The sequence below is a fragment of the Rhinatrema bivittatum genome, chromosome 4, assembly GCF_901001135.1.
Source record: "Rhinatrema bivittatum chromosome 4, aRhiBiv1.1, whole genome shotgun sequence".
Taxonomy (NCBI): Eukaryota; Metazoa; Chordata; class Amphibia; order Gymnophiona; family Rhinatrematidae; genus Rhinatrema; species Rhinatrema bivittatum.
The window spans coordinates 416,195,899-416,208,523 of NC_042618.1; the positions used below are offsets into that span (position 1 = coordinate 416,195,899).

The window sequence follows — 12,625 nt, forward strand, 5'->3', positions numbered from 1 at the left end:
TAGATTCTTTCAAGTTCAGATAAAAAACAATATCAGAAAAAGTAAAACTATAAACAGGAGTACCGCAGGAGTCTGCACTGTCTGCAACACTTTTTAATATTTACCTGTTACCACTATGCCATCTACTTGCTGGTCTTGGGATCATACACTACATTTACACTGATGACATTCAACTGATATTACCCATTGATGACACAATAGAAAAAACGTTAAGCTTAGCCAATATTTATCTTGACATAATCAAACAGTTGCTAAACCAAATGGAACTGGTGATAAATATTGACAACACTGAATTCCTACACCTAGAAAGGAAAAGCCTAAACATAATTCAATCTCCAATAACACTCAAAAACAACCTAAAAGTTGAATTAAACGAAAAAGTACGTAACCTTGGCGTATTAATAGATACGGAACTAAATTTTAAACACCACATAGCACTGAAAGTTAAAGAAGGATATGCCAAACTAATGGCCCTAAGGAAACTTAAACCATTATTGACAATATCAAACTTCCGCACAGTACTACAAGCACTAATATTCGCAAGCACTGATTACTGCAATGCACTGCTACTTGGATTACCCTATGCGACAATAAGACCATTACAAATATTGCAGAACTCCGCAGCAAGAATTCTTACAGGTAAAAGGAAAAGAGACCACATCACTGACACACTAGCAGAACTACACTGGTTACCAATAGAACAAAGAGTACAATTTAAAGCACTCTGCACTATACACCAACTGACTCATGATGAAAAAGCGAAATGGCTCAAGTACATGTACCACATAGAAATCTCAGATCAGCAAACAAAGCACTCCTATCCCATCAGTTAAAACGGCACGTCTAACCCAGGTCAGAGAATGAGCACTGTCACTGGCTGGACCCATCTTATGGAAGTAAGATTACAGTGAAATTTCAAACTATTCAAAATAAGTCTGAAAACATGGCTTTTCAAAGAGGCTTTTTAAAAGAGAACAGAGAAAGTAAGTAAGGAAAAGCTGGTTGTCACAAATCAGCACCCAACGACTAGTGACACTTGCCACTGGCAACTATTTTTAGACTCTCACTGATAAATGTAGATTAAACCTGAAAGTACAAGAATGAATTACATGTAAGCTAACCATGAGACATGTATTCAATGGTCATTATATGACATGATTCAAATAGCTATTGTATGGAATTATATGTTACCGGTTATCTATTGGCACCACTGTTAAGTACTAACATTCGTTTTCCTATTTGTGCCTGCCTGTAAACCGTTATGATGGTAAATAACTTAATGATGGTATAGAAAAGATTTTAAATAAATAAATAAATAAAATAAATAAGATCCTAGGTTTGCCAAACACTCTTGGAAAGACTGGAGTTGCATGAAGGATGTCACTGTCCAGAGCTGGTCTTTGGGACTGGCGAGCTGAGTAGTTGCCTGGGGTGCCATGAGCTGAAGGAAGCCCTGAGCACTGCCAGCATCACTCAGCCCATGCCAATGGAGGAGAGACTCAACAGTGGCAGGACCACGGCAGACCCCATTTCACTACAGCCCAAAGAAAGGCCAACAGGGCTGTGGCAGACTCCAACCCATTGCAGCCTGAAGAGAGGCCCAGAAGCAGCAGTAGGGCCGCAGAAGACCTCATCCAGCCATAGCCCAAAGAGAGGCCTGGAAGAGCCATGGTGGACCCCATCCCACTGCAGCCCAAAGAAAGGGGGAGGCTATGAGAGTGTGTGGGTGTGAGAAGGAATAAGAGCCTGGTTATGAGCCTGTGTGAGTGAGAGCCTATGTGCATGTGTATGTGTTAGATAGAGCCTGTGCGTGAGAGAGAATGTGTGTAAAAGTGTGGGATGTATGTATGAGAGAGAGAGTGTGTAAGAGAATGAACGTGTACATGTGTGTGAGGTGTGTGTGAAAGAATACACATGCACACTTAACATCAACTATTTTCACCCATGGCGCCCTTTGCCCTAGAGTTGGTCATGTCACTATACCATCAGTATTGCATTAGATGGTGAAGAAGCATTTGTTGACATTTTATAGAAAAAATGTTACATAGACAACCTCATAAAGTTCCTTCCATCCTGTGGAAGGCCCTTCTACTTGACGCATGGTTTTCCAGTGCCTGGAGTTTTCCTTACCTTTGGACCAAAGAACTGCAAATGCTGCAAAAGAAAGAGCTGAGCAGCAATAGAAGATGAGAGAGAGTATAGCTTGGGCAGTCAACCAATTACATAGGCCCCTACTGATACATCTACACTCTGGGTCATATGGCAAATTCCTGAGCAATGACAACGTAGTTAAGGGGCTATTGAGACTGAAGGGTATAAAAATCTTTCTCCCAGAGGGGCCGATGTAATAAAACCCGTACTAAAATTGGCTTTAAATGTTGGCACGGGGTTTTCTTTGTGCCGGCAGTAAAACACGGGGTCCCTGCGGGATGCAGGCAACTAATGGCATTTAAATGCCCTATGTGTAAAAAAAAGCACACTAGAAGTACAAAGTGCGCTTTTTTTATTCAGAAGCTATTTGCATGCCTATTAGAACTGCAAATCCATGCTAGCAGTGGAGGGAGGTCTGAACAAGAGCAGAGCGATTGGCTCGGGCTGGGCCAGCTCAGGTCAGGCCAACCATGCCGGGCTTGGATCAGGTCAGGCTTGGGTTAAGTCAGGCCGGGACGGGCCAGCTAGCAGGGATAAATGGAGACATACTAGGCAGCCTCCTTCTTAGCTTGCCTCCTTGCTTTGCGGGGTAACAGTTAATTAGGTTATTGCAGGGTAATAACTAATAAGGCTATTATCCTGCAATTTGCATGCACTTGTGCTAAGCTTGCCGCAGGTTTTTAGTGTGGGTTTTTTGGCACTAAGGCCCTTATTACATACCTGGGCAATGTTACTGCTGAAAAACCTGCACTAAAACTGAAGTAAAAACCTGCAGTAATCTCAGTGTGGCTTATTACAGCGGCCCCAGAGAGAGGTTTCAAGGCTAGGCTGGAACAGGCTGCACCTATAGGAACTCTTATGAATGGGGAAAATGTTGTTAATTGTTTTTTGTGGGGTTTTTTGGCACAAACCTTAAATTTGTCACAAGCACAAATTCATTGCCAAACATTCATAATTTTGCATCCATTTTGTCCATTCCTGGCCCGAGAGTATATTTTGTATGCGTGTAACATGCAAATCTGAAATTAGTTTTCCTTCTGTGCAGATGGGTTTGAAAGGATCAGACGGGTGCCAGGCTCACAGAACAGCATTGAAATTGATGACTTGCAAGAGGAAGTATCCTACATCCTACGAGTATCGGCTCTGATTGGAAACAGAGAGGGCAGTGCTGTTCCCCTCCGGGTACGCATAGGTAAGGATCCAATGTCTTTATGGTACAGTATCTCTACTAAGACCTACTAATGCTGCTAGGTGCTAAGAGTTAGCACCTAGCAGCTAGGTGCTAACTCTTATCTAGCAAAAATAAAGGTGGAGAAGAGGAGCAGTACACACAATGGAGCAACCACAATATATCAAGTGTAGCACAAAGATGCATAAGGATCCTTAAAGTTCGAATGAAAATTCAGTCAATGTAACAGGTGCCAAGCAACGCAATTGTTTAATAAGTAGTTGTGTAAAGGTGAAATACACGTAGGTCCCCCGACACGGATGGTGTTTCGCTGCTACGGCTGCGTCGGGAGGGACAAGAGCCCAAAACTGTATGTAAATAGAAAAATAGGTAAAAGCAAGGATCCAGGATAAGACAAATACAAAGACTACATGATATAAACTCAAAACAGTATATAAGAAGCAAAGAGAACATACCTAGTATATAAACGTGTGACACAATATTGACAGGGCGTGGCGTCTCCGAGTACCTGGAACAGAAATACAAACAACAGTACCACATGGAACATGGATAATAAATACCAAAAATGAAGGGACATCACCCGTGAAAGCAGTACATACAATGTGAGGAAGTCGAGGCAGCTCAGAATACTGCTAGTTGTCCCCAAGGTCTCATAGACATTGAATAAGAAGTTCAATAAATAATAATGCCAGTGCACTGGCTGATTAGCGCTCCTTATCTTTAGGGTTTCTATTATTATTTATTGAACTTCTTATTCAAAGGCTATCAGCACCATTTTGAATACTGGCAGCCGATGGCCCGAGTGCAGGAGGTCGCTCCTGGACCCCCGCTGGACTTTTGGCAAGTCTTGTGGGGGTCAGGAGGGTCCCCCAAGACTTTCCAGAAGTCCCTGGTGGTCCAGCAGGGGTCCAGGAGTGATCTCCTGCACTTGGGCCGTCGGCTGCCAGTAATCAAAATGGCGCCGATAGCCTTTGCCCATGCTATGTCACAGGGGCTATCGCTGCCATTGGTTGGCCCCTGTCACATGGTAGGAGCACAAGATGGCACTGGCAGCCGATGGAGGGAGGGCAAGAGACACTCCGGGACCCCCGCTGGACCACCAGGGAATTTAGGCAAGTCTTGGGGGGAGGGGGCAGGAGGGTGGGGGATTGTTTAAAATTGCCATTTCGATGGCTGAATGATTCGGCCACGATTCCTTGTATTCGTGGGAAATCGCGATTCGTTTCGCGACGCAACGAATATAACAAATCCGGCCATATACGTTGTGGATTCGCAATACTTGGCAAACGAATGCACACCCCTATTCTTTGCTACTATCACGGTGCCTTGGAGGACTCCTGCAACTACTGGTACCTTTTTGCCCCTTTACGGTGCCTTAGGCTATTCATGCCACTTTTGGTGCCGCTTAGCCACAATCTAGGTGCCTTGGAGTTCCTTCCCCCTTCCTACAAGTTTCATTAGAATTATTGAGAAAACTCCAATTTTGAAGACCAAAATAGGCTGCAGTGACTTTAATGGTAAACAAATTAACACATAAAGGGGTCGATTTTAAAGCATTGCTTGCGCAAGAATGCCCAAATACGCAAGTATGTGGGCCATGAGTGAGTCACGCAGATTTTAAAAGCTGTTTTATGCATGCACATGTGTGTGTGTGTGAGCAAAAATAAGGGGCCTGAAAGAGGCGAGGCATGGGCGTTCCGGGACGGGGCCAACAGTTGCGCACATAACTCCATATTTTAAAACCAGAGGTCACAGCATGCAGCAGCTTGCTGGCCGTGTAACTTTACTGCTGCTCCCTGACGAGGAGCTCTCGCTCCTCGTCAGGGAGCAGCTCTCGCGTTTTAGGACATACAGGACAGGATGAGGGGTCCGGGTCAACTGGGGGGACGTGCAGGATGAAGAACCAGAGCGGTCTGGGTGATCTGGAGATTGACCGGGCAAACTGGTGGACTAATTGGAAAAAACTGGGAATGTCCCTCGTGCGAGCATGTTTTAAAATCCGCTTAAAATCCGTGTGTTAAAGCCGGCAAAGCCCTATGGAAGATATTCAAAGTAGGTTTGCTCGAGTAACCTCTTAAAATTAGGAGCATACTTTAACACTTGCAAGTGTGTGCATGATTAAAAATTCAAGCGTATCTCTGCTCATGCGCTGATATGTGCGTGTATTTAACCTGCAAATGAATAAACAAAATATTGTTTTTTGTTTGAAGTGAAGCAAATGAATGGAAGTGACCTACAAAATGAATTAATGAACCGAAACAAAAATTATGCCTTTGCACATCCTTGTTATCTCACAAACATTTCCTTTCCTGGAAGGTATTACGGTTGGCAGTGCTGGAGTTAGGGACAAGCTGTCTTAGCTACATCTTAGGGCATCCAATTACAAAGGGTCTTGAAATAAAAAAATGAATTACTATATTTCAAATGTTATATGTTTGGGTTATGTGATGGGGCCTCTGAAACCTGATATATTTTGGGCCCTCAGCATGTCTTAATACCTGATGGTTGAGATAAGCAATAATCTAACAGAATGCACCGAACAGGGTTAAAACAAAATAAAATTGATTTATAAAACATTTTCTGTAATGTTTTACCTATGGGAAAATCCTTACATACATCAAACCCAGTATATTTTTAAAAAAGTATTTTAGAAGCTAATTCATCTCCAGAGCCGGCATTAGACAGGCTGGGACCCAGGACAGAAACTAACGCGTGGGCCCAGCCATTGTTCAGTATCCCAAAGCTCTGCCTCGGTGACATCGCTCAGCTTTGCCCATGGGGGCCTCTTGTGGCACTGGGGCCTCTGGCAATTGCCTTCTTTGCCCCATCTAACGCCGGCCCTGCTCATCTCTTCTGTTGCTGTTGTAGAACCTGTGGTTATAGGCAGTGTATCCAATCTGCGGGTGCTTGACATGAGAGGGGGCCGTATCCGACTCTCCTGGAATGGAGTGGCTGGAGCAACCGAATACAAGTTAGTCATCGAAAACACTGAGGGTAAGTTCAGCAGAGCACACCAGGAATAAAGACTTCCTAACAAGGATGCTTTGGTTACAACAAATGTATCCTGTTTCCCTTACTCAGAATTAGACACACAGATTTCCCTCATTGCTCCCAATCATTTATTATCTCATTCATATTAACTAATTAATAGAATAGTTCTTCCTCAGGTTCTTTTTCATCCAATTCTGATGCCAGAATTATACTGCTGGGTCACCTACCTCAGAGCTGGTTATCTGGTTCTGCAGAGGTTCTATGTTCCATTAAAAAAAAAATTACATTATTATTCCTTTCAATGACTACTGTGTCTCATCCTTGCCTCTCTCCGATCAAGGTGCCATTGAGAGTAGGTATCGGTATTCTTTTTTTGTGTTGACTCCTAGATGGCTCTGAAGTGGTCAGGAGAATCCCAGGTGACCAGAACATCTTTGACCTGCAGAATTTAAAGGAAGGAGTTACATATGTTGTCAGAATGACAGCACTTGTAGGGACAAGAGAAGGAAGTCCGGTGACAGTCACTGTCAGGACAGGTAAGTGTCCTTAGCATGTAAAAATGAGCAAATCGGCCTTATGTGGGTGAATGTTGGCTGTGTTGGTTCGTTTAAACCACTGATCACAGTGTTAGTTTGCCTTTGAGATCTGTGGGTTCCCTTTTTCTGAAGCCCATGGTACCATAGTTTCAGCCACAGTCTGTGAATACCCTATTCCTCTTCATCCAGACAGGCCAATCCGTTGCAAACAGGTTTTGCATGCTAACAATCAGATGGTGACAGAGATCAAAAGCTCACTAACGGCTCCCTTCATATACCTCTGTGCTGACATCAGCTTGCTAGCATTCTCTGTCTCCAGCAGATGGTGGACGTGCATAACTTGTCTATGGAGTTAACCCAGCTGACTAAGCTATCCTGTTGGGCTCCTGAGGTGACAGCTAAGCCTCCTTCCCTCAGTTGAGCAGGACCCTGCCCTGGTCAGGTCTTATCTAGGAGAGCTCCAGTCATTGAGATCCTCCCCCTCTATTGAGCTGGCTGGCACTGGGAGAACTTCCAGGTCGTTAGTTCTCTGACCCTTTCTTGTTTTCCCTGCTCCCCCTTCCTCTTCTAAATGGGGCTGTAACCTCTCCTGGCTTGGGCTCTGTTTCGTTAATTTAATTGTCTGCTACAAGACACAATCAAAAGGCAGACAGAGTGAACTGTCCAGAGTGAGTTTAGGGCAATGGACATTGGAGAGCCCTGTCTCAGTAGTGGAGACCACGGTAGGGCGTGTGGCGGAACAGGCAGCCGAGAATAGGAGTTTGGGGGTATTTTGGTGTGAGGCCTCTGCTTGGGGAACTGCATAATGTGGTTAAGGTGCTGCCCTTCCCCTCTCCCCTCAGTCCCCCCCACCTTTGAATATTAAAAAAACAAAAAACAAGAAATGAATTAGCTTCTAAAATACTTTCTAAAAATATACTGGACTTGTTGTATGTAAGGATTTTCCCATAGGTAAAAATTACAGAAAATGTTTTATAAATCTGTCCTATTTTTTGTAACCCTGTTCTGTGCATGCTGTTAGATTAATGCTAATCTCAACAATTGGACATTTAAAGAGGGAAAGAATCCAATGCTTGGCAGGGTATCTTTGAGAGGTTAGGTCCTCATTTAGCGGCAGTATGTGAGTGCCGTATGAATTTTCCTCAGCCCGAGGCTGTTTCGCGCAGTTTCAGGTTGAGGGGGAGGAAATAGATGGTAGCTGTAGCTACCCACAAGAAGGAGATAGCTCAGCATGTATTACCTGGTCGGGGGAGGCACAGCATCTGTGGAGCGAGCAGTCTACTGTTCCCCTGGTGAGTTCTTACCTTGGCAGAAATGGCTTACATTTTTTTGGGGGGTTGCGGGCAGTGAAGACTTTCTCAGGGCCTCCATTTTTTTCTTTCACCGCAGGACAGGAGGTGAATTTGAATTTTTCTTCGCTGTGCATGGACTTCTCCAATTGCCTGGAATGGAGATGTGATAACTTTTCTCCTGCTGCTGCGCTGGATTCCCCGTTTAGAGCCAGCATGCCCTCTCAGTGTGATCATTTTTACCCTTAGCAGGAAAGATAGGTTTTAAAGTCCCCCATATGCCGCTAGCTTTTCTGTTGGCAGAACCTCCATGCTTCCTTTCTCTGTCACCATTTTAACCTCCCACGGGACAGGAGGTCGGTTGTTTGTCCCTGCAGCAGCTCTGGCTTCTCTGCTGTGGAATCGGCATGATTCCTGTTGGCAGCATTACCTCTTCCTCCTAGGGAGGTGGTTGTCAAATTGGCATCTTAAATGTATGTATGAAAAAAAGGCCCGTCCTCAGCAATAGCCTTCTATGGCATGGACCTTAGGACCTTTATTTGATCCTGGTAGCTGACATGTGAGGTTGGCAGGGGCAGCATATGATGCAATGCGTGCTCCAGTTTTATTTTTTTTGCTCCCTTCTTAGGGGATTGGAAGAATTTGAGGGAAGGAAAATTCCCTTCAGTTGGGGGATAGCTATTCTCCTTCTAAGCTTTCTTTTTTATTCTGGCATGGCAAGGGTTAAAAAAATATAAGCCAGTTCCTCAAGCAGGAGCTTAGGTTAACTGCTTCAGGAGGATGTTCAAAGGGACATGCTTCTTGTTCAGCTCTGCCCCTTGGAAGCCATTCTGTCTTTCTCTTCTGTGTTTAGAAAGGAGACTAGCATTGGCATGCCAAGGAGGGGGCAATTATGCTCTGCATCTCCCTTAGGGGAAGCTGGCATCACTGAATCCTCAATTTCAAGAGTAGATATGGGTGTGTCAGTCTGATCCTCTTCCCTCAGCTGAGCAAGTAGTACAATCCTTCGGTTGGGCAGACATGTATTCTGGACTGTGGCCCACCAAGCAGTGGTCTGAGTGTTGATATTTCATGCTCCTGTTCTGGTGTTTCCTTGCCTTTTGCAGTGATTGCCATAATGTCAGCTCTAGGGCTCCCATATTCTTTGCTCTTCTGGGGCCCATGCTGGTTTCCTTCTATTGTGCCCAGCAACAATGGGAGGAAAAGAGAGCCGCAACTGCTCACGTTAAAAGTGGTCATTCTGGTGCCAAAGATTTAGGAAGGTAGGGAACATTTTAATTTGTGGTTCCTAGGAAATAAAGATCTATATGTCTGATTTTGGATCCGAAGCGAGTTAACGTGTTTTGTGGGTGGCTCACTTCCGATTGAAAGCCTTACGATTTGTGATCAAGGTGGTCCAATAGGGAGAGTTCCTACCCTCTCAGGACTTGATGGAGATGTATCTTCCTATCCTGTTCCTGCCCTATGTAGGAGTAGCTTTTGTGCATTCTGTTTGTAATGGACAGGCCTAACTGGATGAAGAGGAAGGTGAAATTACTACTTACCTGATAATTTCCTTTCCCCTAGAACAGTCAGGCCAGTCAATGCTCCCTCCCAATACTGCTTTCTGTTGGTATGGTTTTGGATTTTGGCAGGTTGTCCATGGAAGGCCTATGGCTGCCATATCAGTCAAAACCCAAGTTCTTGGTGAGTATAGGGGTGCTATTTTTCTTTTCTCCATGTTTACCACTCTCTGTTGGTTTTGCTTCCTTGTTCTTCTGGAAGTTGAAAAAAATAAAATAAAGAGAAAGAAAGTTCTCTATGAATTTAATGTTGTCCACAGTTAGCTATTATAGAATTTACTGGCAGGCTGATGTCAACACAGAGGTATATGAATGGTGATGTTAATGAGCTCTTGATCTTTGTCTCCATCTGCTGGTTAGCAGATGAATAACCTCTTTGTAGTGGACTGGCCTGACTGTTCTAGAGGAAAGGAAATTATCAGGTAGTAATTTCAACTTGTAAGAGATGATTCTGTTACACTTTTGTCAATATGTAGTCTAAAGAAGCATTGCAATGTTTCAAGAAATGCTTTGTATAAAGGAACAAAGTTTGGTGCTCAGAAGTCAATAATGCATCACATTACAAAATATCTAAAGATATTTCCTATGGCAAATTATACCTCCATAAATGCAATTGAGTCCAATAGAGAAAAGAAGAAAAGAATTGGCATTTTCTTGGTTTCTGCATGTTATGTCTGTAGTAAGTATATTTGTAGCACTTTTTCAAACTTTGATCATATCTCACCCATTGTCTCAAGTCTGGTGGTTGTCCAAATGGTGATAAAACTTCTATATAAAAGTCCTACCCATAACCTCACTCTGATGGTCTCTAATTAATCCGGCACCCAAAGGGCACATTCCCTTTAAGTTCTAGAACTGTAATTACTGTTATTGTGCTTTTCTTTACTTTTACTATAGAAGATACATTTGTGGCTGGAGTCACAAATCTGCGTGTCATTGACACTGGAGTCAACCGTCTAAGGATTGCATGGACCGGAATCGCTAAAGCAACTGGATATAAGATTACATGGCGGCATAGTGATGGTAAGTTACTGAAAACTGGGGGAAATGGGTTACTGCAATTTAGCCTTTGCAGGGGACAAACCATTGAATGACTTATGCATTTTAAGTACTAGCTTTAATTTGGTTGGTTTCTAGGGCGTGAGCTCTCCAGATCTGTGACAGCTGATGTAACTACATTTGATATCGACGGCCTGCAACCAAACTCCGCCTATGGCATCAGGGTCTCAGCTCTGATAGGAAGCAGAGAGGGCAGCCCTATCTCTATCACAGCCAGGACAGGTGAGCGGGTCATCTCCTTTATGGTATTCGCACCAGGTCGAATCATTCCAGTAAACAAATCAGCACTTGAAAGAATCAGAAGGTATTGTAAATACAATATATTTGTTCTTATGCAATACATTACTATTAATCTTATAGTTTTAATACTGCCTAGAGAACAATAAGTAAAGTTTTCTTATAATGTGAAAAAAATGAATCCCAACATACACATCTAACTCCTTGAGTTATTTATTATTTTTTTTTATTTTAAACGTTTTATATACCGATAACCGTTTGCACATCGTACCGGTTTACATATAACAAAATACAGGCGCCTGGGAGAGGGCATTACAAAATCTAATATTTTTATAAGTCCGTTTTTACTAGGGAGTGATCTCCTGAAGTCTGCTGGCTGCCCATCTCTCTCTGGTTTGTCATAAGAAATGCTTACTTTGAAAGTACATCATCTCCAGTGAGGAAGGAAAGAGACATATACGAAAATGTTTCCTTTTGGCTTACTGCCTGCCACATAAATAACTCCACTCTATGTGATTTAGAATGGACATGTGTAGCATGCCCACCCAACTAAAGGTTCTCCCAGGGATGCAGAGGAAAGGCTGCAGCAGAAAATAAAAGTAACATAAAATAAAAAAAACAGACAATATTACGATTGCAAGTAACAAGCAAAATCAGTGCATGCACATTTACATAACGCATTTCCATTCTTATACTCTATAAGAAACAGAGGCATTATAATAAAAGAAGAATTTACTATCATAGGAAAATTTTGAAAATTAGCTTTTTGTATATGGTAACAGAAAATCACTAACTCCACCCTACATCTCAGTTCAGGTCGCTTCAAGAACATTTTAAAAAATTGGGGTTTCAAAATTCCCTTTTAAATTCAGGCCAGAATATTAGTATAAATTCTCAGTTCAGCCTCACATGATTTTTGAATTCTTTAGAAGAACTTCTCTACAGTCCAGATGGGTAATGAAATGGTTGCTGAAGTTTGGGAGATTGCCAGATTACAAGAAAATTACCTCTCTATTCTGAACAAACTCACAGCAAATTTTCTGAAGATTCCCTCTCAGTTAGACTAATACTGATAGTGTGCATTGTTCATCTTGCTTGAAATAAAACAAAATCAGGAAATACCTAAATTCACATTTCTTACACTTGCTAGAAAAGAACAAACTGTCTCAGTACTAATGGATAAGTACTTTTTTTTCAAGATAATAACTACAGGAAAACTTCCAGTTACCAGAAGTTGCTTTGCTTTATTATGAACAGCAAACTGGAAACTGCTGTTAAGGTTTCACATCATGACTACCTTTCTGTTATCTCTCCATCTCGCTCTCTCTTACAGACTAAGGGCCAGATTTTAAAACGTATGCGCACCTTGTGCGCGCCGAGCCTGAGGGGAGCCCCGATGGTTTTCCCCGTTCCCTCCAAGGCCGCTCCGAAATCGGAGTGGCCTCGGAAGGAACTTTTTTTCGCCTCCCCCTCCCACCTTTCCCTCCTTTTCCCTATCTAACCCACCCCCCAGCCCTACCTAAATCCCCCCCTACCTTGTTTCAGCGACTTACGCCTGCCTGAGGAGGCGTAACTTGCACGTGCCGGCCGGCTGCTGTGCCGGAGGACTCA

At 43.2% G+C, this 12,625-nt stretch overlaps 1 protein-coding gene across 1 annotated transcript in view; it reads left to right on the forward strand.

The window, feature by feature from the left end:
• The window catches only part of COL7A1 (collagen type VII alpha 1 chain), a 350,074-nt gene that overhangs the window by 102,965 nt on the left and 234,484 nt on the right, over window positions 1–12,625 (forward strand). Inside the window, exons 16-20 of the mRNA XM_029597520.1 lie at window positions 3,197–3,343; window positions 6,209–6,334; window positions 6,721–6,867; window positions 10,616–10,741; window positions 10,856–10,999. Coding sequence (XP_029453380.1) covers window positions 3,197–3,343; window positions 6,209–6,334; window positions 6,721–6,867; window positions 10,616–10,741; window positions 10,856–10,999 — 690 coding nt within the window. The remainder of the gene's footprint in view (window positions 1–3,196; window positions 3,344–6,208; window positions 6,335–6,720; window positions 6,868–10,615; window positions 10,742–10,855; window positions 11,000–12,625) is intronic.